At 42.1% G+C, this 24,142-nt stretch overlaps 1 protein-coding gene across 2 annotated transcripts in view; it reads left to right on the top strand.

The window, feature by feature from the left end:
• Positions 1–24,142, top strand: part of GRAP2 (GRB2 related adaptor protein 2) — a 43,816-nt gene that overhangs the window by 7,299 nt on the left and 12,375 nt on the right. The window contains exons 1-4 of one of the 2 annotated variants that reach the window (XM_063154582.1): positions 12,869–12,929; positions 17,947–18,049; positions 21,111–21,202; positions 23,419–23,538. In XM_063154582.1, coding sequence (XP_063010652.1) covers positions 17,972–18,049; positions 21,111–21,202; positions 23,419–23,538 — 290 coding nt within the window. In that variant the 5' untranslated portion in view covers positions 12,869–12,929; positions 17,947–17,971. Of the gene's footprint in view, positions 1–12,868; positions 12,930–17,946; positions 18,050–21,110; positions 21,203–23,418; positions 23,539–24,142 lie in introns of those variants that run through there. The other variant, XM_063154581.1, reaches the window with a different exon arrangement.

A 24,142-nucleotide genomic window follows, 5' to 3' on the forward strand; every position in this document is an offset into this window, starting at 1 on the left:
TAGTTTTAGCAAGCAAAGGCAATGGAACAGGTGTAATTCTTTAAAACACACCAGGGAGAAGCTATACAGCAATGTGGTCTGTGTCTGGTACTGCTGCATCCCCACCCCAATGCAGTCTATCAGGACACCAGATACACAAAGTGAGTCTGAATATAACTCATGATTTGTGAAATGCATTGGGAATCTCTTGGAATGAGCAGCGGTTATTTTCCTAATGAATTGCTGCTGTTTTGAGCAGTTTTGTTTGTATGTTTAACTTTTTTGCTTGAAATGGTTTTTAACTTTTGAGCAGAATGTTCTTTTGAAATGTTATTCTCCTTTTCAATGTAAATACTGGCATGATATTTTTAGGAAGCGGTTTTGAACGCATCATCTTCTGCTCTGCAATCTTGGATGCTTCCCTGACTCAAGCTTCAGAAGGGCTGAACATCCACCGCTTTCCTTTCTAAGCTGCAGAGATGAGCAAAGTCCAACCACCATCAGACAGAGCAAACGAGAAAACAGTAGTCCAAAATTCAGTAAATGCTGTGTGGATGAGTGGATTAGCTTTTTTTACAAAGATGATCACTTTATAAAGTATAATCGTTTTTGTACAGCTAAACTAAAAGACAAGGCTTATCTGTCAAGGCAAAAGAGGCTGTAATCAAATATAGCAAGATATGCAGTAGTAATGAATCTGAACATTGTAGTCCTTAAATCTGAATGCAAGTGAAGTAGATACAAGTAGCTGATAGAAAGCAGAGCAGAAAATGGAAGTCCGGTGGGCATAACAGGGTTTTGATTTTTTTTTTGGTATGGAAGCAGAATTGCCGTGCTGATAAAGTTGTTAGATGTTTTCAATTTGGAAAAAATTCATCTCATTCATCATGGAAGTAATCACATTAATCCCTGTTTTGCTTGGTTAAATCTCCATGTAGCAGTGCACAGGCCTTGTTTAAGTCTCATGACGAGTAATTCCTGCCACTGCCAGTTTTCTCACTGCACAGCCTGTGAGAAAAGGCTTGCCATGATCAAAATGCATCTTGAAGGACAAGAGCTGCACAGTTCCTACAGTTTCTGGCTCTCAAAACCTTCTTCTGCAGACTTTCTAAGTATTTAGAACAGGAACACCTTCTCAAATGCTGTATGAGGTACATGACATGCAGTGTTTTCCACTGTGCCGAGTTAAAGAACTGTTTTTTCCAGTTTAGAATTTTCCCCTTCTTTCCTCTTCTGCATTATTTCCTGAGTTCCATCTCAGGAAATAATCAGATTTTTGAAACTATGTAATAAGGGTCTTCAGCACACAGAGTTCAGGAAATAGCAATTGTAATGATAGCCTCATTTTAGTGTGTGTTTAGATAATATGTGCTTTATAATTGGAGTCTAGCACTGCAGTCAGTACCATCTTATAAATGCATATTGAAAGGAAATCTCAAATAATTTAATGCAAGTCTTCTACCTAAATGATTTCCATATGTCTTTAATCTAGACATGTGTATGATTTATATCATTGCCTGAATGATTTGTGTTTCATTAGAGTAGTCACTATAGAAAGATGAGGTTACATTCTCATTTTGTGTGATTTCAAAATTAACCCTGTTGTGGGCAGAACTTGAACTGCAGGATTGCCACAAATCCCTTTTAATCTACTTAATCTATAGACAGCCCTGACCCACTGATTTTTGTTATGGAGCACCATATGGAAAAATGCCATTTGCTTCAAGTGATTTGCCATGTGGGTAGGAAAGACATTGAAAGGCTAAGGAGAAAAGATATAACAAAATAAGTAGTCCAACAGTACTCCAAGAGAGTTCAACAAATAAGATATCAATTCCCTGATTTTTATTTTATTTTATTTTCCCAACTCTTCCTCATGAGATGATCCTTAGATGACAGCACTGATATCAGCAGAGTGTGTTCTGGAGCATGTCTTGTAGGAACAACTGTGCATGATGTTTTATTGTGTTGTGGAAGAAATAACTTATTTTCCTCCCCTCATAGACCATAATGTGATGTTGAATGTAACACCTGGCTTCTTGAAACACGTACACATTTGTTTCTCAGTCTTAGAACAAAATCAAGGTGAAATAATCATACTCTTAAGCTTAAGGGAGCTGGTAGGACCAAAGCCAGTTCTCAGGGGATCTGTGAACTGCCTTGTAGCTGTTGTAGACCATGTTGTGCCTCTGCCCAGATCACCTAAACTATGATATCCTCAGCACATCTGGAGGTCCCACTGCTGCTCAAGACCCTCATGGGTTTTACAAAGGCCTTTGGTGTGGAGTCTCCCCTAATTGCATCACAAGTTCCAGTAGCTGCTAGACCTTTTCCTCAAGAAGTGTGCCTTGAAGTGGACTTACTAATAAAAATTGGATTCTCATCTCATTCCATTTTATCTTCTGTACAAAGCCAATACAAGCACAGTGGGTAAATTGTAATTGCTATAATATGCCTGCGATTGCCAGCCAAACAAATCTAAGAGTACATTTTCTCTAAACTTTTTGAACTAGAATTGCACTCGCTACTTAATGGGACATAATCTGCAATGACTTGGCCCAACGTTTAGGCATTCAGATAATGAAGCTTACAGGGCTTAATACGAATCCAAGCATCAGGAATGTGCACTTTTGTTTTCATTAAAGCACTTTTACTTGGAGATTTAACTACTGCTCCTCAGTGGTTTGTATGCAAACTGTGTCACTGAGCAAAAATGACTGAAACTGAGAGAGACAATGTCCATTCTGTATTCTGTCCCCAAGGTTAATTGAGTGTGCTATCAATAACTTGCAGAATAGTGGGGGGGCATCTGCACTGGAATACTTTGAGAGGCTGCCACGTATTCCTTCCATGGAAATTTTTAAGTAGGTGGTTTACTGCTAATGATGCTTGACAAATGTATAAATTCCAGTTTCTGCTGACACCTGCTCGTGCTCTTGGGTGCTCCTTGTCACCCACATGCACGCAGCTCACACATCTACCCTTCAAGTGTACACAGACCAGCTCGTTCCAATTTGTATTTGCCAAAGAAAACAAAACACACATCACCTGAAGTATGCTCATGGGACCTCCCTTCCTCTCTTCAGGCATACTGCCAATGAACATCTTTCCTTTATATTCAGCTCCCTAGAGATAACACAGGCTCAAGCATAATTTTTGCTGAGATGTGTTCAGGCTTGCAAGTAGAATGCCTGCTCCTGTATGAAGGTAGAAGAGGCCCTTCACACGGTGCTGTGTTCACCCAAGCATGCATGTAATCTCTCATTCTCACACACGTGCAGTCTGCTGTGTTCCATGCATGTGTTGTAACAAAAAATTTAAATCTTTCTTCCCATCCTGCTTAATATGCAAATGTGGATAGCACATCAAGATTGGAAATAAATGTAGCAGAATGACTTCAGTCAACCTGAAATGTCGAATGACTCATTCACACCCTTTGCACAGTGTTCCCTCTTTGCCACATAGTCTATTGAGTAGTCTGAAGGCTGTGTGGCTCCCTGCTGCAGAGCAGCAATTGATTACTTGCTCACTGAAGGACTGGGACCACGATTATTTTTGCAGGATGTACAAGGGTATGCAGAGAGGTTCCAATGAACCTCCTTGCCATGACAGTGTGCTGTGGGAAGGGGAAATGTAGGATGTCACACTTGATCCTCCTATAAAGAACTTTTTGTGCTTAATTAAGTTTTAGCCTAAATGTTAGTTCAGTAACCAATATTCTTACATTGTGGTATGACCCATTTTTGTTCCAGATAATAAGAACCCATTCCAATCTGATATCATTTAGTTTTGCATTAAGATAAACAACAATTAGTTGCACCTATTTCAGAGTAAAAAATGTCTACATGTTAAATCATTCAGAAACTGCCGCTGCACTTTAATTTCAAAGGTATAATAATCCAAGTGAACTAAAAAATGCATTGACAAACATGAAATATGTTCCACACTTCTACTTAAAATGGTACAATCACTGTGCAGAGAAATCCCAGGAATAGTAACAAGCTGGCATTCACACATCTTATAATGAGAAGAAAAGTTGGATTGACTATTGCAGTTGCATCTTTACATGTATGAATTATTGTAATTGATTTCTTTTAAAACCCTTTTAGAATCATTCCCTAATGCAGATGCAAATGGCCTGACTTTAATTTATAGAAAGGTTAGCACTCACACCTTGTAAAAGAGGTTCTGTGTTTAAATGGAAGTTGAGCTGTGAAGACCCATTAAGCAGAAAAAATATAGTTAAGACAACAAAGAAGCTCCAAAGGTAAATTTGCAAGTGGGGCCATTATGCAGTGAAGATATCACAACTGTGCTCATTATACCACAACACAGATTCCACCATCAGCATTTCAGTTTCTCTGTCCTTACCTAAATGAGAGGCTTTGTATGTGTATCAGTTTGTCAGTTTTTCTCAGAACAAAGGTGGCTGAGCTGCAATTATGTGCAACATGTCCAGGATAAGAGGACCATGAAAACCAAGCAGTTAGGTTCCCCATGTCTGTGTTTACAATGTCATAACTAAATGTACGTTGATCGAAACTCTAGTATTTCATTATTTCATAAAAGCACAAGAGGAGAGAAAAAATATACAAAGCAAAAGAGGCAAAGCAAATTTCACTCCACAATTTTTGCAGTCAGATGAAATTTTGTATTTTGTTCAAAAATGGGTTTATGTTTAAAAGGACAAAGAAACTTTACTTTTTCTTACTGACCTAACTGTAGTTTTACCTTTGTGCAAATCATATCTGTTGCAACAGAATCACACTATTTAATTTTAGTACAATAGTTCCAGATTTTGCACAGTTATCTGTGATGGCAGGACTAATCTTACACATACACACACACGAGGGAAAAAAAAAAAACAAAAACAAAAAACAAAAAAAAAAAAACAAAACAAAAAAAAAAAAAAAAAAAAAAAAAAAAAAAAAAAAAACCAAAAAAAAAAACAACCCCGCAGTTTAATCACTGATCTTGCTCTTCTTCCCATTTTGCCATTTTGCACAATTTTTTTATCAGCTGGTCTTATCAAAGAAACATGCAATAGGTGATTGGAAACACATGTTTTGTACCCAGCTGTATATACTAGCAGATTTTCATAGCAATTTGTTCTCATATCCTACTCAAATGTATTGCTCCAATACAGAGTCCAATATAAGATTAAAAACTATTTTTACTAGATTGGATTAATCCCTTAATGTAATGAATTCTGTAGGCTGTGCTATGCCCAGAAATAAAGGCATTATATCTTTTGCATCTTCCATCTTTCACATAGAAAAAAGGAGTTTCATAAATGCTGTGGAAATGAGCCAATGACATAAGGTGAACTTGCTCCTATTTTAGCACAAATATTTACAGTTTTTTCCCTAGATTTCCATTTCACATTGCAAAGTTCTTGATTGCTCCTGGACAAAGGGAATTTAACATTCATGTGCACATCCAGTGTGTATTCATATGCAGACCTGCATGAAGACCAGAATTCCTCAGCTCTTAGTTACAGGGCAAGAGCTCAGATTTACAGATCAGCATGCTGGAAACTATGTTTTCTGGAACTCTCTCTCTGACAGTCACAGTTAGAAATAATTAAATCTTGAGTATTATTTCCCATATTTTGAAACCCAAATACAAGGAAAGCACCTTGGAATATCTGTATCTAATTGTAGGTGGGTTTTATTGCCTGTTGGTTGGTTGTTTTTAATCAGATCTCGTAGTGTCAGATTCTTGTTTCTGTTTTTACTCTTTTGCTTTGGAAGTGACTTTTGAAAAGTCCTCCCTGATAGCATAAATGTGTGAAATACATCATCACTCTTCATCCCAGTCTCTCCTATGATCGATTTGAGAAATATAATTCTCGGTCTGACTTGCAGCCAGCAGAATTCCCCAGAGCTGGTCACAGCTTGTGTGATTCAGAGAAGCTTTGAAGGCACTTGAAATTATACCAAAGACCAGTTTTAGGATAAGTAGTCACAGGATTTCACAGAGCCCAGGCATGGCCTGATGCCCACTTGATCCCTCTTGACTGCAGTCTTTTACTGGAAGTAGATCTCAGAGGATGAAGATTTAAAAGGGCTGCAGCCACATAAAAGCAGGTGTATGTACATGTGCACAGATACCTGAACAAACTCAGAGGTGTGCATTTTGCTCTTTTTCTGCCCTATATCCATTTATCCTTCAATGAACCCTCAACATTAGAGCAAATATGCTGCACACAGGCAGTTCATTGGTATATTGATATGGTGTATTGATCATAGTGGTCTGTTGCAACCCTGAATTTTATGAATTCATGAAGTGCAAGCTCCACCTGTACACAGAAGTGGATCCCCTTGCTTACACACAGGCACAGTGGGAGAAGGGTTGGTGGGAACAGGGTTGGTTTTTCTGAAGAGCGTTGGTTTTCTGATAACCACACACTTGCAGTGCACCATATATCAGTCAGTGCTGAAGTTTACCAAGAAAAGATGAGAAAAATTGAGAGGCAGTTAGCAAGATAAGGTATGAGGAGATTTAAAAGAAAGTAGCATAGAAGGAAGTGGCTACATTTTTCATGCTTTAGTTGTTTGTCTGGAGGGCTTGAGAAGGAGCTGCTCGACAGTTGTGCTAAAAGAAAAGATTCAAAGCAACTTCCCATCAGGCAGCATTCCTCAAGTGTCTGCTCTCAAGGAGCAGTCAGGGAAAATTCATTCTGTAGGAAGCAGTTAATGGGGCTGCATTACCGACCCCTTATTGCTCTGTCTGATAGAGAGACAGCAGGTTCACTTTGGCAGCTCCAGAGCCCTGATCAGTTCAGATTAGTGGCCCATCATCTGTCTGCCTTAATCAGGCATGTTTAGATATATTAATCATGATTAGAGGGGTGTAGTGCAGGGAGAGGGAAGAAAGAAAGAGTGAGATTTCTCTAGCTTCAAATGGAAGCTTTGCAAATCCCACTGAGTCAAAAGGTGCTCATCAAAGGAAAATTTAAATCCTGGAAAGGAGTGTTTTGTTGAACACTCCAGCACTGGATTCAAATCACTGAAGAAGAGTCTCTTTTTCTTTCTCTCCCTTCTTTTCTCCATCTACTGTCTTTACATGCAGCAAAGAAGAAAATCAGCAGCTCATGCAACCCACATTGATTTGGCTTGATATCCCCTGCTTAGCTTATCTGTAGCTCAGATTTTAAGCGCTATTTCAAAATTAGCCATCATTGTAATAGCTGAGACCTCTGAGTCCTGTGTTCTTGTCATGTTTATTTTTGAGGATGCACAGAGTACCATTGAAACTATGTCCCAATTCTAGGACTTACTTTGATACTTGTTAGTGTCCAAAAGGGATGGTAATAAATTGTAAAGGCTGGGAAGAAGTTCTTTTTTTTGATCAGTAGCAGTGCTTCTGCAGTTTAAGATTAGAACACTGTTAGAACACTAATATATAATTAGTATTATATAGTGAGATGTGCCAAATTTGCTGCTGTTGTAACTTTAGTATAGTTCACAGATGATGATGGAGATCAACTGATTAACACTTAAGAGTCTCTGAAAGAGACCAGCAAAGAGAAGAAAGTTTTGGCTCCCAAGAGACCAGCAAGGAGAAGAAAGTTTTCTTAGACCTCCCTCTATGGTAAGAAAGATCAGAAACTAGTCCTGCTGATAGAAGGCTACAGAGCAGAGGTCAGGCTACAGGATCTATGGTCTTTTGCCCTGAGTAACTGGGCCCTTTTTTGCTCTTAGATGAGATAAATGTAGAACAGGCTTGGAAAATGTGCTGTTATGAGGAACGTATTCTGTTTGTCTTGTTTTGTGGTCTCCAGCCTTCTTTGGGCCTGCAGTTTTATCTAGATTTCCAAGTGAATAGTACAAATTTCTGTGTGGTGAACAGAGACCTCCTTGACAGTGAGCTGGATCTTCTTTGGTCCCAACAGCCAATCCTTGAAACCCAGTTCATGGGCCCAAACTGGAAACTCTGACATGGAACACTATAGAACACAGCAGGCTTGCTTTGGCTGTGTGTGCTCAGAGCAGCTGGCAACACAGGAGCTGAAAGGCAGCTCTTCCTGTCTGGGCTCTTGGGCAGCAGTGCAGCAGTTTAGGAAAATCTGTGGAAATCCAGAAAAATTATTTGGTAGTGGAAAAAAATAAGTCAAACTGCCCTTTCTCTGCTGTAATCTACTCCTTCCTCCTCTGGTACTCCAGTCGGCTCTGTGACAGTTCAGGTCTCGTGGTCTTGTAATTGCTGTCAAAATTATAATCTTGTTATGTCACAAGACTGGCTCGGTGTAATCACTGTACAAATGCAGGAGGCAGAGAACCTGACTGCTTAGAATAAAGAAGCTGCTAGAGAGACACTAATAATTCAGTAGCAGGAATTATGGAGTAGGGGACGTAGAAGAAAAAGTTGGCAGGTTTGAAAGGATTTGATGGAAATATTAAATATCAACAAGTTTGCCAGTACTTCTTTAGAATAGGAAAGTAGAGGATCTTAGCCATAAACTTCCAAAGAAAAATCTCTCAGAAGTGCAGAGATGCTCCTCAGTGGAAATGCTAGGGGATATCTTTGGAGATCAAGTCGCAGAATGATGGGAAACGTTGTATTAATTAAGCAGCAAATTAACACTGATGTTCAGGATTAAAACCACATCTCCTTGCAATAAATGGATGGGACCAGGCAGTGAAGTTGTATCCTCTCTTGGTGGATACACAACCACAGAATTAGAGCAGTACTCTTACAGGTAAACCTTATTCCTGTAAAAGAATTGGCTTCACACCTTTAATTGAAATAATTGTACCACTTGCGAAGGCACAGTAGGCTGTAGGCACATCAGCTAAACTGAATGTTGTTTGTGAGGGTGATGGTGACAAGATCAGCTTTGCAACTGATGCTGATGACTGAGTTTTTTGAAAATCCTGGGAAGTGATCAAAGAGGACTGTTGCACGTGAGCAACAAGACACAGAGCTTTCAAGACAATTTTTGCTAACAGGAAGCACAGCAAATTGGGAAAGAGCTCTTCCCAGATCAGTTCATGAAGCTCTGCAGGGAAGCTTTTATAGCACTGCCACTTCTGTGCACTCAGTCCAGAAAAAAATAACTGCCTGCTAATGACCTGTCACTGTGGACAGCCTGAGCAGCTGTTTGCAGAGAGCAGAGCTGGGAGAGGATGAATTGCTCTGAGTGCAGCATATCTGAATGTGGGAACAGGAATAGATGGGAGGCTGGGAACGACTAGACAGCTTCCATTCATAACGTTCAGCTTTATGTGGATTTACAGTCCTGATGCTCCCAATTCCACAGATGCTGGGTTATCACTTACAATTACTTACAACAATTGAAATCCCCCTTGTTTCCACACTTTGACTTCTGTTTCCCTTGTTGATGGTGTTACTTTCTGGAGGAGAACTAAGAAGAGGGGAAGCAGTTTATCTTGAGGGTAACAAAACCTGGCCACTTAATTCTTTGAGTATTATCAACTCAATTCAGAGTAGACAAACTATTTGATGTATATGTTTTGTTGGAAATTACCTTTTTTCCTTTTTCTTTGCTTTTTCTTTTCCCTTTGGTTTTCTTTCTGGCTGCCCACATGCTTCCCAGATGAAACTAAAGTGATACTAAAGCTTCGCTTTAGAAACTAAAGTGAATAAAATGTCTTGGAAAAAGATTCTTCTCTTGAAAATTTCAGGCCAGCAAGAAATCACTAAAATTTTTGTGAGACAGTGTGTTCTTAGGCAGTTTTCAGACATGTTTGAAGACACATCTGTTTTGGGTCACTCACCTAAGTGCAAAAGCAGGTGTAAGTTTTTCTGCATTAAGCTTTTTAAATCCAGGTCTTCTCAGACTGTATAATAGCTATGGTTTGACCATCCTGTCTGGATTGTGTCAGTAGCAGATAATGACAAAGAAGTCTGCAGCAAGTAGCTGTGGAATAACCAGTCTGCCTGGGCTGGGTTTAACCCAGTTTTCTAATAGAGATTGGCTAAAACACGGCTGGATGGAGTCTGATGTCCTTCTCATTAGGTTTGTTTCCATTACTTATGGCTGAAGTATCTGGATATTTCTTCATATTTCTCAGCATAGTTGTGATGGATGTATTCTGCAAGGTGAAGAGGTTAATGTGTTACCATAACTGCGACAGAGGAGGAATATATAGAAATGGAGAAGAAAGAAAGGAGAATTATTCCCCATTCTATCCTATTTCCTATCCTTTCTCAGTGTTGGGAGCTTGCCAGTATTGAGTGTTTTGTTTATAGTCTAGAAAGCCATATCTCTTATGCCTTGACATTTAATAGATTTAATCTTATAATGCAATAGTTCTGGATACATAACAGGAATCCATGCAGTGTTTTGTGACATTGTCAGGCAGAAAGCATGAGTGACAAGTCACCAGCAGTGTTCTTGCTGGGGGGCCCATTAGATCACATCATGGTAGAAAATAGAGAAATTAGGTCGTTCCAGTGTGTAACGTAATGCAATCTGTCATGCCATTCTCACACCACGAAAAAGCACAGAGCTTAAACCTAAGAAGACCATGAGGACTGGTGTCCCACCTTCCTGTACAGAAGTTTATATTTCTCATGTACTGATAGCCACACTTTTCACAACATGGCAAGAGTTCACTGCTGTACTCTTCCTTTAGCCCCCTGCCTGATGAACCTGTATATTTTTTATATATTCAAGATTATCCCATTCAGAGGGAGTTTTCATTGTGTCTATCCCTGACTGGTCTGAGTGCTTCATAATTTTCACACTCACAGACATTCCAGATTACTACCTCCCCAGAAGGCTCTGTGTGTGTGGGGACTACCACCTACCAGCCAGCTGCTGGACCAGTCCTCTTGGACTAGCACGTTGTGGTGGTTTTTGATGAAGAGCCACAGCTCCTAAGGATTAACTGGGTCAGGTAAAAGTTACTCACAATCCATGATGCTGCACCCAGCAACAGCTGCTTGGGGAAGGAGAGTGAGAAATGTCACAGTCTCTTTCCCTATGGCCTCCCAGATTCTGACACTCTTGGAATGAACTCCTAGTGCTTATGTTATGGGAAATGATGGATAAAACTTTCTGTTTACCTTGTCTATGATTGTCATTATTTCTGATGTTGTTTTGCATTTATCCCTCTGACACCTTTTTTTAAGGGTGAAAGATCCCAGTCTTTCATTTGGTCCTTCCTTGTCCAGAAACTTCTCATTCCCTTTGTCATCTTTAGTTGATTTCTATCTGCTATTTCTAATGCTACTGTCTCTGTTTGAGATGGAGAGATGAGAACCAGCCGCTGTGTTCAAGTGACAAATATTCAAGAAGGTGCCCCAGGGATTTGTACAGTGGACTCATGTTGCCTTCTGGTTTGTTTTGATCACTTTCCAGATGCTTCCTAATCTGCCTTTTTGACTTCCACTCAGCTGACCCTTTGATAGAACTCAAAGAGCATCTCAAAGGTGTCTTTCCCGAGTGGTAATTGCTAATTTAAGTTCATTGCTGTGTTCATGTAGTTAGGTTTGTTTTGTCCCATGTCCATTGCTTTTGTAGTGATCAGCACTGAGATTCATCTTGCACTTCAACAATATTTTTAAAACCATCTGCAAGGCTTTGTGATCAGCTTTAATTTGTATTACCCTGGATGTTTTCTCATCAGTAAGTTTTGTCACTTCATGTTTTCCAGATGATTTATTAATCTTTTGAATAGCACATTCAAATTGTTTCATAACTTTTAATCAGTTGTTAATCATCTATAGGACCTTCCCTCCTATTCTTTGAGAACTTAGGAGGCTTTTTAAAGACTCTTTGGTAAGAGACTTTATCAAAAATGATATGGAAATGCAAATTTTATATCAAGTGATCACCTATATCCACATTTTCATCAGCTCTTTCAGAGAACTCAGATTTGTGCCATATGACTTCCTTCTACAAAAGCTGTGCGAGGAGAAATTAGTATGTTGTTTCTCTCTTAGGGCCAGTAATTCATTTCATCAATAGTCTTTCAATCCTTTTCAGGCACACAGAAGTCACACCAACACCTTGCATCCCCTCAAAACACATCTCAAACACTGGCATTGCGTTTGCTGCATTTTCCTAGTACCACAGCTTAGTTAAGTCCGGCATTGTAAACCACAGTTTGATTGTTCATCCTTCACTATTTCATGTTCAGTTTGGATTTCAGTCAAGATTTCTAAAATATCAAATCCTTGGATTTACCCTTATTCATTTACTGTTTTTTCCTAAAACCTTTTATTCCAGTTCTTCATCCTGAAACTGCAAACTTTCTTTGCAGTTCTTCCTCTGCAAAGAAAACTCCAGTGTGGGGACCTCCTTATATCCCTATGGGAGATGCATGGATGCAGAAAATTCATTTCGCTTTTGCGCTTCATCCTTATCTTCTTTGAGCATTCTTTTTACATTTCAATCATTTGTCAGCCCTACAGACACACTCTGGCAGTCTTCCTGTTTCTGTTGTCTTTGAAAATTATTTTATTGCATGTTTTTATGTCTTTAGCTACTTGTTCCTCAAGATATGCTTTTCAACAGACTTACGGTTTCTCAGTTAACTTAGCAGATCTGTGCTCATTTCTGTTCTCCTTATTTGGGTAGAACTTGCACTTTTTGAGGGACCCTCCTTTCTTCATCTGTTAAACCGCCCTGGGCTGGAGCAGCAGCCAGGGGCAGCTCCTTTTGAACCGGCACCACCATTTTAAATATGCGGGGTACCAAATATTTCTGCCATGAGGGACTGGAAACTGCCCATGCCGGCTCTGTCCCATGCCAGGCACGGCTGTGTCCTGCGTCCCCACGGCCACGCCGGGCTGTCGCTGTCCCCGGGCACGTGGGCCGGTGCCCGTGTGTGACATGGCGCTGAGGGAGGGGCCGGGGCTCAGGCTCTGGGCCGGGCCTCTGTGGCCCCGCAGCCGCTGCTCGGAGCCAGGGAGGGGAGCGCGGCGAGGGACGGGCTGGCCACGGCTCCGGGACCCAGGGGAGCGCCTGGCACCAGGTAAAGGGAGCAAGGCTTGGAAGGAAAGGTGAAGGACTGCGCAGTAGGGGCAGAGCGGGGGATCCCAAGGCCGTCTTGTTTATCAGCTTTCTTGTGCAGGACAAATGCCTCTGCCACATCTGAGGGAGGAGGTAGGCGAACAGAAGGAGGTGTTTCCCCACCACCCCAGTCCCCCCACACCAACCCTTCCAGCACAGCAAAGATTTGGGATTTTATACTGTCGCAGTTTCATGCTGTGATATCATACCTGCTACTGTATCAGGTGCTCCTCTCTCTGAGCCTGTTGTTGCAGCAGCTTCCCATGTTGCTGCACAACTCTACTCTGACTCGATGGGAAGGAGCACAGAAGACCTGGGTTCCCTAGGGAAATTAAGCCCCATCCTTGTTTGGGGCATTTCTTACCAACTGCTGTTGGTTATAGAGTCCTGAAAGTTTGTTTGTTCTCTGAATCCAGTTCCTAGGAGGCTTATTTTGTTTGCACATAGGCTCAGCCAAAATGCTGTGCATTGTTCTGTGTGGCAGAATAGCCAAGACTTAAATGCATCATTTCTGAGTGTTTTAGTGACTTGTTCTCCCTTATAAATTTTACTCTCTTATCACTGACAGTCAGTGAAGCTGCACCGTTAACTCAGTAGCAAGAGGTTTGTGTTTTTGGAGCTAAATATTCCCATGCCACTTGTATGTGGCTTAGCTGGTGAAAACAAAGCTGTTATCTGCAACAGCTCTTTTAGATTGCAGGTCCCTTCTCCATTGTTTCTGCTGAAATGTCATGTGGAGTTCCTGTGCAGATGCTCAGGCTTGAATCCTGTCCCCGGTTGTTCATCAGTCCAGCACGTTGCTCTTGCAGAGCCGAACAAAGACATGGCAGCTCGTGTTTATATCTTGGTGCAAAACCTCACTGGATGAAGCTTCAGAATGGAGATGTGTGCGGTTTTTTATGCTACAGGCATACAAATAGAAACTTTTTGCATATGGTTCCGTTAAGTGAATGCATTGTTGTAATTTTGCTCTCTTTCTGATGTAAGTAGGTGAAATTGGGAAAGGCTGAGGCTGGGCAGTCCCCAAGTGACGAACTCTTCATAGGTGGTGACCTTCCCTGGCATTGTTACTGGCTGAATTTGGAACCAACATGGTGTAGGGTAACGGTGTTAAACTCTCTGGGACTCCGCTGTCAGGCTGTATTGCTTGCTGACATGTTTTAGGCCTTGGCACTTGCCATCAACAGAGACACTGATGTTCTTGCTCAGGGAATGGCATTCCGCCAAACGAAAATGCCTACCTTGTGCTGTGAAAGCCATGGTGCTTTTCACTTTTCATTTTGTGAACCTTCTGTTGCACCAGCCCCACAGAACTGCTGTAGCGTTATGCCTCTTGAATCCGCCCTGTTACAAAGGTGAACCACAGAGAAAATTCACCTGCATGCAGAAAGCCAGCACAAAGTGAAAGGCGCTGGTCAGCTCACGGTTGGAACTGAAAAATCCTCTTTGAACATTGCATATCTTTCATGCTAAACTCTCTACAAAGGTGATTTTCACAGAGAACATTATGCACAGTCTAAAACCGTCCTTGGCGATCAAAAGGGTAAAGGAGTTGCACCACGAAGTTAAAAGCAGAATTTGGGATAAAAAGTGCTTGAGAAATGGAAGTTATGATAACAGTGAAGAATTTCCTGTCTGTCTGTGTTGTGGGGTGGTGCTGGGAGTCACAGGCATGCAGAGAGGGAAAGAATGGGCTCCAGGCAGGGGAGTTCTCATGAGGGCCCAGCACTGCCCCATGTGGAGTGGGGATTCTCAAGTTACACATGGAGGGAGGAACAGGATCAGAAAAACAGAACTGGTTTGAAGTTCAGGTGCTGAAAAGTGGTAGGCTGGAGTTCAAAGACAGGATTATTGGCTAGTTTTGCTTTAGTAGCTGGTGGGGGAAGAGCTTAAGGCCAGAGCATTACTGCGTTGCTGATTTATCTACACAGCCAACACTGTGGATGCTGTTTGAGCCACTTCTAAATCCAGCCGCTGGCAATGAAAGGCATATTTAATCCATGTGTTAGATTGTTTGAAGAGGTATCTCTCTCCTGGTCTCTCCCTGAGGCTGGGATTGCTGAAATTGGAAGGGAAGTGAGAGGAAGGATTTTAACTGTTTCACAAACTCTTCTCCTTCAGAGGGGGCCACATTCCAATAGCGCCTTTAACATTTGGGTTATTGAAAAAATTAAAAGTTTTCCTACTCTCTTGCCCCTGTAGAAGGAACCCCCACTACTTCTTCTGTATCTAAGGGATATAATCAAAGACAGGATTTGTATTTAAATAGTTTGCATTTAAATTGTTTTTAAGTGTGTTCTTTTCCTCAAGCTGGGATTAATGGTCTGCACTTAGGAGTTCCAGGATCCACCTGCACTTTTGGCTCTGATCTCTCTGCAGCAGCCACCACTGCAAGATAAAACACCGAAAAACAACCCTTACTAAAGTAATTTTCCTTTTGTCTTTTTCTTCAATTGTCTTCCATGAAAGAGTAGAATTGTTTAGCCAGTTCCCTTAAGGGTTAATTCCCCTCCAGTTTAATACCCCTCTGCTCTGTTAGCACACAACAGGGCTGACACTGCCTGTTGAGGGTTACAGGCTGAAGGTCCTAAAATATCCATGCAGGAATAGAGGACAGTTCTCAGATCAGGCCCGAGCTGCACCTGCAGGGTAACACCAATGTCTTGGAATAAGAATAAGAGGGTGACCCTAATCTGGAAAAGGTATCAGAAGTAAGAATTAAAGAGCGTTAGTAGGTCAACAGGGAGAATAGGAGATGAAAGTGTTTGGAACAGGGGGAAAGCTGAAGCCTGAGAATAAAGCACCCATGTGCCTTAGGGTGTCGGGGTTCAGCACTGCTGTGTGTTGGAAGCCCAAGGCAGCAGGTTGGAATAGCAGGCACAGGGCAGATCTCAGCTGAGCTGTGTACCCAGACCTACCCGGGAGGCCCTGGCACTGAAGCAACCCCAATTGCTCTAGAACAGATCCATGCTGAATAAGCAGAGCTCTCTGTAGACTGCCAAAAAATTTGCCTTGGTGCTTCATAGCTCTCGTCAGTCACATGGATATAAATTCCTACCTATAAGCAGCAAAAAAGAGAGTGCTAGCAGAGTCCACTAGGAAGCATATAATCAGGGTTTTTTTTAGTTAGAAGTGATTGTAACAAATATCAGAACTAATATCCAGTGATGTTATGGCCCCTCTTGTGAATCACTTTATTCAGGGATCTTTAGTCAAATGCAAAGGGACTGTGCAAGCAGGAAATAGACAATTTAGTCAATAAATAAGTGCTGTATACAGTTAACACACACAGAACCCAGGTAGGATTCAATGAAATATTAGGCTACACGTTAGCATACTCCTCACCTGTGTAAAGGCAGCCAAAGATTCTTTGCAGGTATCAATCAGAAATGAAGAGTCACCCTGCATGGTTGCCATCTGCCACCAGCTAGGTCAGGACTGATGGCACTGACAGCTCAACTCAGTGACCCAAATGATTCATGGCAGGTACTCAGCTAGACTGACTATCACAACTAAACTATGGTTTTGTTTTTCCTCTGAGATTTCATATCTTCCCATGTTGGTGGTTTTCCTCTGGAATCCCTGGGCTGATGCTGATGCAGTCCTAGAGCTTTTGCCCTGCAGGCTTTCTCCAGCTCATTCTCAGCAGTTTAAGTTGAGCTGTATCAGAGCAGGGCCCTGGATCCTGGTTACACATATAGTTAAATCCCTGGGTTGTGTGTCACAGGAGGAACATTACAGCATGTATTGCTGAGAAGGAAGGCTACAGCAGCCTTTTGATTTTGAAGTGGCAAAATTCTGGAGCTTGCTCAGTATCAACACTTTATATTTTGGGGATCTTGTGTCAGTTCTAATCAATAAGAAATATCTAACCCTAATTAGGGTTGTTAATTTGTTTCTACAGTGTCTTTCTAGAGCTTTCTGGTTAAGAATGTTTTTGGATCAGGCAAGCTGACACTTCCTCTCAAGCCATATAGACTGTTGTGAGAATTGAGATTATGCAGTGGAACCTGTAGCTTCAAGATCTTTGTTTCCAGACAAACCTAGCTTAAAAATCATAAAAATTACTTCAATATCGCAGCTGTCTGATGGTCTTCAGAAGCTGTGCTGCAAGTGCATCTGCCAGCAGTGCAGTTGCTTAAGGTGGCACTGCCTGGCTATTTCTTGGCTTGTCACTGGCAGCCTCGCCACTGGGCTGTGGGGTACATGACCCAGCCATGGGAAATTGGTAACTCTTGATTATAAAAATGGTCCTGCTGGGGTACATCCGAGTTACGTGAGCAGGAAGTGGTGAAGGAGCAAAGCCCATCTTGCCACTTCCCCTGCCACACTGCTCTGGTGCTGAAAAGCAGGCTTTGGTTTGCAGGCTGTCTGATATATTTTGGGCTCTTGGGTTACCAACACTGAGATAGGCTAACTCTCTGCCAGCTTCAAAATAGGGAATGCAGCCTTTCTGCAAACAGTGTTTTCCTACCTGAAAGTTGTGGTCACCCATGTTAAACCATCACAAAGAAAAGACTCTTTCAACCTTACATATTGTAGCCCGTATCCAAGAAAAAATATATATATTTATTGCAGCCCTGTTTGTTTTGTCAGCAATGTGACTCACTCTTGAGGCAAAGAGTAAGTCATTGCAGGAGACAAATGCATTTTTCTATTGCAGGACAGAGTCACTTGCTTTATTGGGAGCTGTGACAGAGTTGGTCTGTACATGTTTCTCCCATGAGGTTGCTCTAGAGAAAGAGATCTGTCGGAATAAGCATCCACTCTTGGTTATTTGTACTTCTGACTTCAGCTAATTACAGCTCAGCCATGCTCTCTCTTCTACCTGCTAATGTCTTTGCATGTCTAGTAACTAATGGCTGCCTGTAGGTGGTGAGTGCTTCTCCAAAGCACTGCCTGTCAGCTTTCCAGAGGCTGGGCTCCACAATCCCAGTAGCTCATAGGTGCTGACAAGTATCTGACATTACCTCTTCCAGCTCTGCTCTGCCCCCAAGACACAGCATGGAAGCCATTGCCAAGTTTGATTTCACTGCTTCTGGAGAAGACGAGTTGAGCTTCCAGGCTGGGGATATGTTGAAGGTAAGTACAGTCCCCAGCTTGACTAAGCAGTTTTTCTGAGACTGCTTCCAGTTCTTTCTTGTGCTTCCCTTTGCCTTGACCAAACAGATGGAGGCACATCTATAAACTAGGATACAAATGCAGGATACTCCTCTCCCATAGGGTTTGCAATAGGACAGCAGTTCCCAGGTTACTTGAGTCTGTGTCCACTTTTCTTGATTTTATGTCCGTGAACTGTGGATTTAGTTGCCCTGCAGTCCTCTGGTAGTCAGCAGGGAAGGGTATGTACCTTTGCTGGGGCACAGATCAAGATCTTTGGTGACATTTTGAGGGTCTTGTCTGTTTTCATTAACCAGGTAAACCATCCACAGTGACTACATTATGCTGATTATGTCTAAACACAGGCAGGATCAGTTCTGTCCAGAGGGATTGCTGTCTTCCTTATTTCCAGCCGTTGAACTGTTTAAAAGATAACTCTCATCCATTCTAGAATTTATATCTAACTTTTTACTGTTAGTAATTATTGTTAGATGCTGCAGGGATCTTAGGCAATTGCAAATAGAAGAGGAGAATTCCACGAGACAGACTGTTACACACATAGTGGAATAGTTTAAGAGGTCCTGGTCTAATAACATTATATACACCCTTGCAGGAATTTCACAATGGGGCAATGGCAGAAGTAGAGTTGGTCATCCACAATACAGAGCTTCTGGAAGTCTCTTTAAAGTTGATTTGTATGTGTTGTGATAGAACAGTTCTTGTTAATATTACCGAAGTCCCACAGATGAAGCCATTTGAAGTTTCACCCTAATTATTTATCCACTTCTCAGCCCTAGATGTTCTGTTTCCATTGAAAATGCCTGAGTATTGCTCCTCCCTAAGGCCTTAGCTCCTTTACTGTCCAAAGGGATGATGTACAACCGTAGGATGTGCAACCCTGTTTGGCAAGGAGCCTTTGCTACTCCTCTGTGCAGTCACAGATATTCCAGCTAATAATCAGATATTGAGTCTCAGCTTTGCCTTTTCCATCACCACCATTTGTTATTTTATTGGCCTTTTAATTCTTGGCACTTTAACAAAGTTGATAGCATCCAGAGCTCATTAGTACCAAATCTTTCCAAAGAGCTGTGAGAAGGTTCTAGAGAAATCACTACGTCTCTTCAGCACAGGTGAACACTCTTATTCTTCCCCACTCAGTCCCTACTATCACATGACCTTTACTGATGCCTTTTTTCTCAGGAGACTTCCATCAAGTCCCTGCTGGGGTGATGGTGTTGGCCAGGTCACTTTTCCTTCTGTTCCTCAGTTCCCCTTCTTGTAAAATCATTATAAGCCAGAACTTCCTTTCAAAGTATGCTGGAATCCTCTGATAAAAAGTGTCAACACTACACTCCAGTTTTATTATTATTGGTTGTCAGAGAGAATTCACTACCAGAAAAATCAAACTCCTTCTTGCTTCAATGTCATTGGGGTAAACAAAACACCACCTTAGCCACCAAGTCGTAGTAGCAGTAAATCAGCCTGAGTAACAGCTCTGTTCTGGCATAGGCACACACACATTCCTACCCCATCATGAGCCCCCTCATGCTGCCTGCAACAACCTGCTGATATATGAAGGAGATAAGGTGAAATATTGATGTAGAGATTACAAAACAGGAAACAGGAGGCCCTCAACCAGTAGAGACAGGAGGAAATCCACCCTCTTACCCCCCCCCCCCACATCCTTCTCTGAGAGGATGACACACTGAGAGAAACCTGCCAGCTCTGCAGTGGCAAACAGCTGGTGGGTCGTTCTGGAAACCTCACTTCCAACAGAGCAGGGCCCAGGCATGAGCAGCAAGTAGCCATCGTCCCCTGTGTTTGGCCACAGCAATGAAAAAAGATCCTCAACCCAGCACCCAGGCATGAGGACAGCATTGACTATACAAGTAGGGAATTCCACAGCTTTCTATTCCTTAACTATTCTGAATCCTGCCTACGTGGCAGGGAAGGCAATGAAGAATTTGCTCCAGAGACAGTAACATCCTGTTGGCAATACAAAGCAGTTAAAATGTGCCTTAGGCTCCCAAAACCATGAGACTGGCTCACGAAGTAAGTATTATTACTGTTAACAATAGATTTTCAATTAAGTCATTTCCACTGGCTTTTTCCTTTTAAAACTGTCATGGCTCATGCTTTTAGGTTCCTCTCCAAAACCAGAAAGAGCAGGAACATGGTCTATTTCATACAGCAGAATCCTGTCCCAGGAGCTGGAATGTCAAACACTAAAGACCACAACATCTGCAGTAAAATCCCACTGTGTTTGTATTCCTGTCCTCTCTCCTCCAGCTTAGAGCTGTATCTTGGGCCATCAGCCAGGCTGTCATGAATTTGGGCCCTCCCTGGTCAGCAGTGATGCTTCTAAGGACCATTACAGTTAACATTAATGTGAGCACGCTTGAAGCTGCTCCAGTGTGTGATGTGGACTCACTTCCAGCTATCCTAGCTATCTTACAATCTCCTAAGTATAATAGTGTCTTGAAAACACTTTTTGCCTCCTTCTTTATCTACCTTGGCAAAGCTCAGGGCAGCTGACGACTTAACCCACTAAAGAATCTCTTGTGAAATGACAGGTGAGAGCACATGGTAACATCTGTGCAGCCATAACACACACAGACACAGCTGCATATCTCTCCATACCCATATGTCAGAGGAGTTTTCACAGATATTTTCTTCTTCCCTTGTGAATCTGAGATGCTACAGTACCAGCTACAAAAGGCAGCACAGAGAATAAATTAAACCCCTACTAAGTCTTTCAAAGCCAAATTTTCTTCATTTCACAGGCATCAGAGATACACAGACAGGCAGTCAAACAAAGGGGTAAAGTTAACAAGCCATCTCTCTAATTCTGCTTGGGCTTTTTTATTGCTTGCTTGCTCCGAAGTGGTCATCAGCCACTAACCTTGTTGCACCATGGATGGGGAGCAGAGAACACGTACAGTTTTATTTTATTCTTACAAGGCATTCTAGGTTTCTTCCTGAATCTTGGTTGCTTTTGCCTGTCTCAGGAGATGCATTTATTCCATCCATTTCTCCATTGCAGATTTTGAGCTCCCAGGAAGAGTGGTACAAGGCTGAGCTCAGAAGTCATGAGGGCTACGTTCCTAAGAACTTCATTGATTTCCATGTTCCCCCGTAAGTGTGACTGAAATGGTGTCACCACCATGGCACATTTCCACCGAGAGCACAGAGGAGAGGACAGGGGAAGTGCTGGGCACAACATCCTGCACTTTGGGGCTGGCAGGGATTGCCATAATGCTACACACGGTTCTGCCAGCACAGAGTATTTCTACCCCAAAGCATCCTCTGCTCTTTCGGAGCTAAATGGATCTGATGATCGCTGTCAGTCCCAAGTGACTCCTTTGTTGCTGCGCAGAGGGGCCCTGGGATGTGGCAGGAATTGCATTTAGATGTCCTCAGAGAGAGGGAGAATAGTCATGATGTGAAGTCTTGGGAGCAGAGACAGAGGCTAAGCACAAAAGGAAGAGCAAGAGATCTTTCTGAAAACGAATCCTAAAAAAATTTCCTCCCCTTCGGCTCTTAAGGACACTGACTCCCTTTTCCCACCCTGCCGCCGCATTCCTGCCCCCCGAAGTGCCTGTGAGTTTCTGTCGGTGCACTAGAGGTCAGTGCAATGCTGTGACAGCTGGTGGTACTCTGGATCGGCAGAGTTGACAGACCAGCCGAGCCGCCCTGGTCTCTCTCACACACACAAACAGATCTGTCAGGGGACAGGCATACCTGCATTTCTCTCTTCCCGCTGAGGAGATGGAGCTGCACTTTCAGAGAGGACTGATGTGTGTTGGAATGCATATTAAATGTGCTCTCCAACCCTATGCCATAAATAAGACAGTGCATGGGATTTTTACAGCCTTTCAGTTAGCAGAAAAGCTCCCAGAAGCACCTCTCATTGTCCTCTTTTTTCACAAGTGCTGCAGCATTTCAGGGGTGAGCAAGCAGAGCATGCACCAAGCCCAGTGCTTGTGGCTGTAACGCACTGCTGCCCTGAGCAGTCAGACTGGGAGCACACAGGGATTTTGAGGTTACAAATAAGTGCCTCTGTCCCCTTTGGAGGTGGCACTTAGTGGCCTTTTTGGACATAAGCCAACCTGCTTGGCTGAGCTGAAGGACATTATTCGTTTGCTGTGCAAATAAGGGCTTGTACTTTTGGGCCTCAGGGGGATGAGATCTTCCAGTCAGTTGTTCTTGTTCACTCTTTCACAGGGCTGTGCCATCACTCAGGAGCACTGGCAGCTTCTTTTTTCACACACATTTTTCTCATGTTGCTTTCTCTGTGCAAGAGCTGTGAAGAAATATTTCCACTTTGACACTTTTCTAAGTGTCAGGTCTGCAGTTTGAAGCAGTTCAGCCCAGATGACAGAACTAGACATAGGAAAGAAAGTTGCCTCCTATTTTTGATGGATTGTTTTTGCCCATCTTTTTTCTGATTAAGTAATCATTGAGATTGTTTATCAAGGCTCATCTGATTTTTCTTTGCTAATGATACATAGGTAAACTGTGATGATAATAGGGAACTCCAAAGCAGAAATGACAGACATTAGGAACTTAACAGTCCTTCATTTTAATGCAATACAGGCAATTATGTATTAGGTGAAGTCAAAGACTGCAGATTGTAAATCTTATAAGCTATGGAGTGGACATATACAAATGTATATTATTTTGTGTTTCTCTAACAGAAAAATTCCTACTGACATCATATTCTTTTACTATTTATGGTGACTTTCTCATTATTAGTCCAGTGCCTTATGCTCTTGTTTGGTATGCCTGGCTAGATTTGTGTAAGTGTGCTTATGTATTCTGTGTTTCTGTGATTTTGTGATATTGCAACTCTTGCAGGAACCAATTTATTACTAGTAAAACTTTCATGTCTTGCTTCTACTAAAAATTTATGTGCATTCCATGCAATATATCCATCACAGCCCAGTAATTTTCAGTTTGCCAAAAAGCAATTTGACGTATATGTCTGAGAGTTATGTGTGTATATATGTATACATACACATTTTTCATTTAAAATTTCTTTGACTAACACCTTATTGTACTGTGTCTGTAATTACAGTTTCAGCTAAGTGTTGCTTCTTAGCAGACCAAAGCTTACATTGTTCTCTTTGCATGTACATGCTTTTACTACTCAAAGAAAATGGTCTGCATCCATCAAACCCCTGTACCTCAGCATATACGTGGCCACTGGGAGTAGCCATGTGGGCTTCTCTGGTCCTTTTGTTTTCTTCCCTCCACCCTGCTTATTCATGTTCTCCCTACACTCAGCTTTTTTATTCCTCACCTTAATTCCCATCCTTATTCACATCTCCATGATTTTTCCCACTTGACAGCTGGTTTGATGAGAAGATATCCCGGCACGAAGCAGAGAACCTCCTCATGAGCAAAGGAGTCGGCTGCTTCATCGTCCGAGCCAGTCAGAACTCTCAGGGTGACTTCTCCATCTCTGTCAGGTATCTGCTTTCAACAGCATATTCCTGCTTCCTTTCCTGTTTAATGGTGTCCCTAGCCTCCTCTCATAAGAATTCCTAATGTGATGTAGGCTCTTGAGAAGTTTGCAGGCTGCCAGTCACTGGTAGTGCTGCTGTGTTGTGAATGAGAACAAATTAGGCATCTGATTCCCAAATGTTTCTGCCTCTTTTCAAGTGACACAGTGAATGCCCCATTCCAAAGCTGCATCCCCTGGTGACCTCCTTCTCTAAAAGAGCTACAGCAAAGGGAAAGTCTCCCACTGTCCTTAACATGTGTCTTCCATTTGTTTTAATTCCCTTACAGCTCTGGTTACCAAATCCAAGAATTCAGCTACTACCTATGAAGAGATTACTATTACATTGTTAACTTTTTTCCCACAGGTCACTAAACAGCCATTGGACAAGGGCTGGTTTTTCATTTCTTGCAGCCCAGCTACATTTCAGCGGCTTCCTGTAGCCTAGCACTTCTCAGTGCATTTGCTTCTAAACAGAGCCTTTCAATGATGTTTGGTTTCCCAATTTTCAGTCAAATAGTTGATAACCAGGTTTAAATTAGAGTCATGATTAACAAGTCGTGATTAGTCTT

This window comes from Melospiza melodia, chromosome 4 (genome assembly GCF_035770615.1).
Source record: "Melospiza melodia melodia isolate bMelMel2 chromosome 4, bMelMel2.pri, whole genome shotgun sequence".
Lineage (NCBI taxonomy): Eukaryota > Metazoa > Chordata > Aves > Passeriformes > Passerellidae > Melospiza > Melospiza melodia.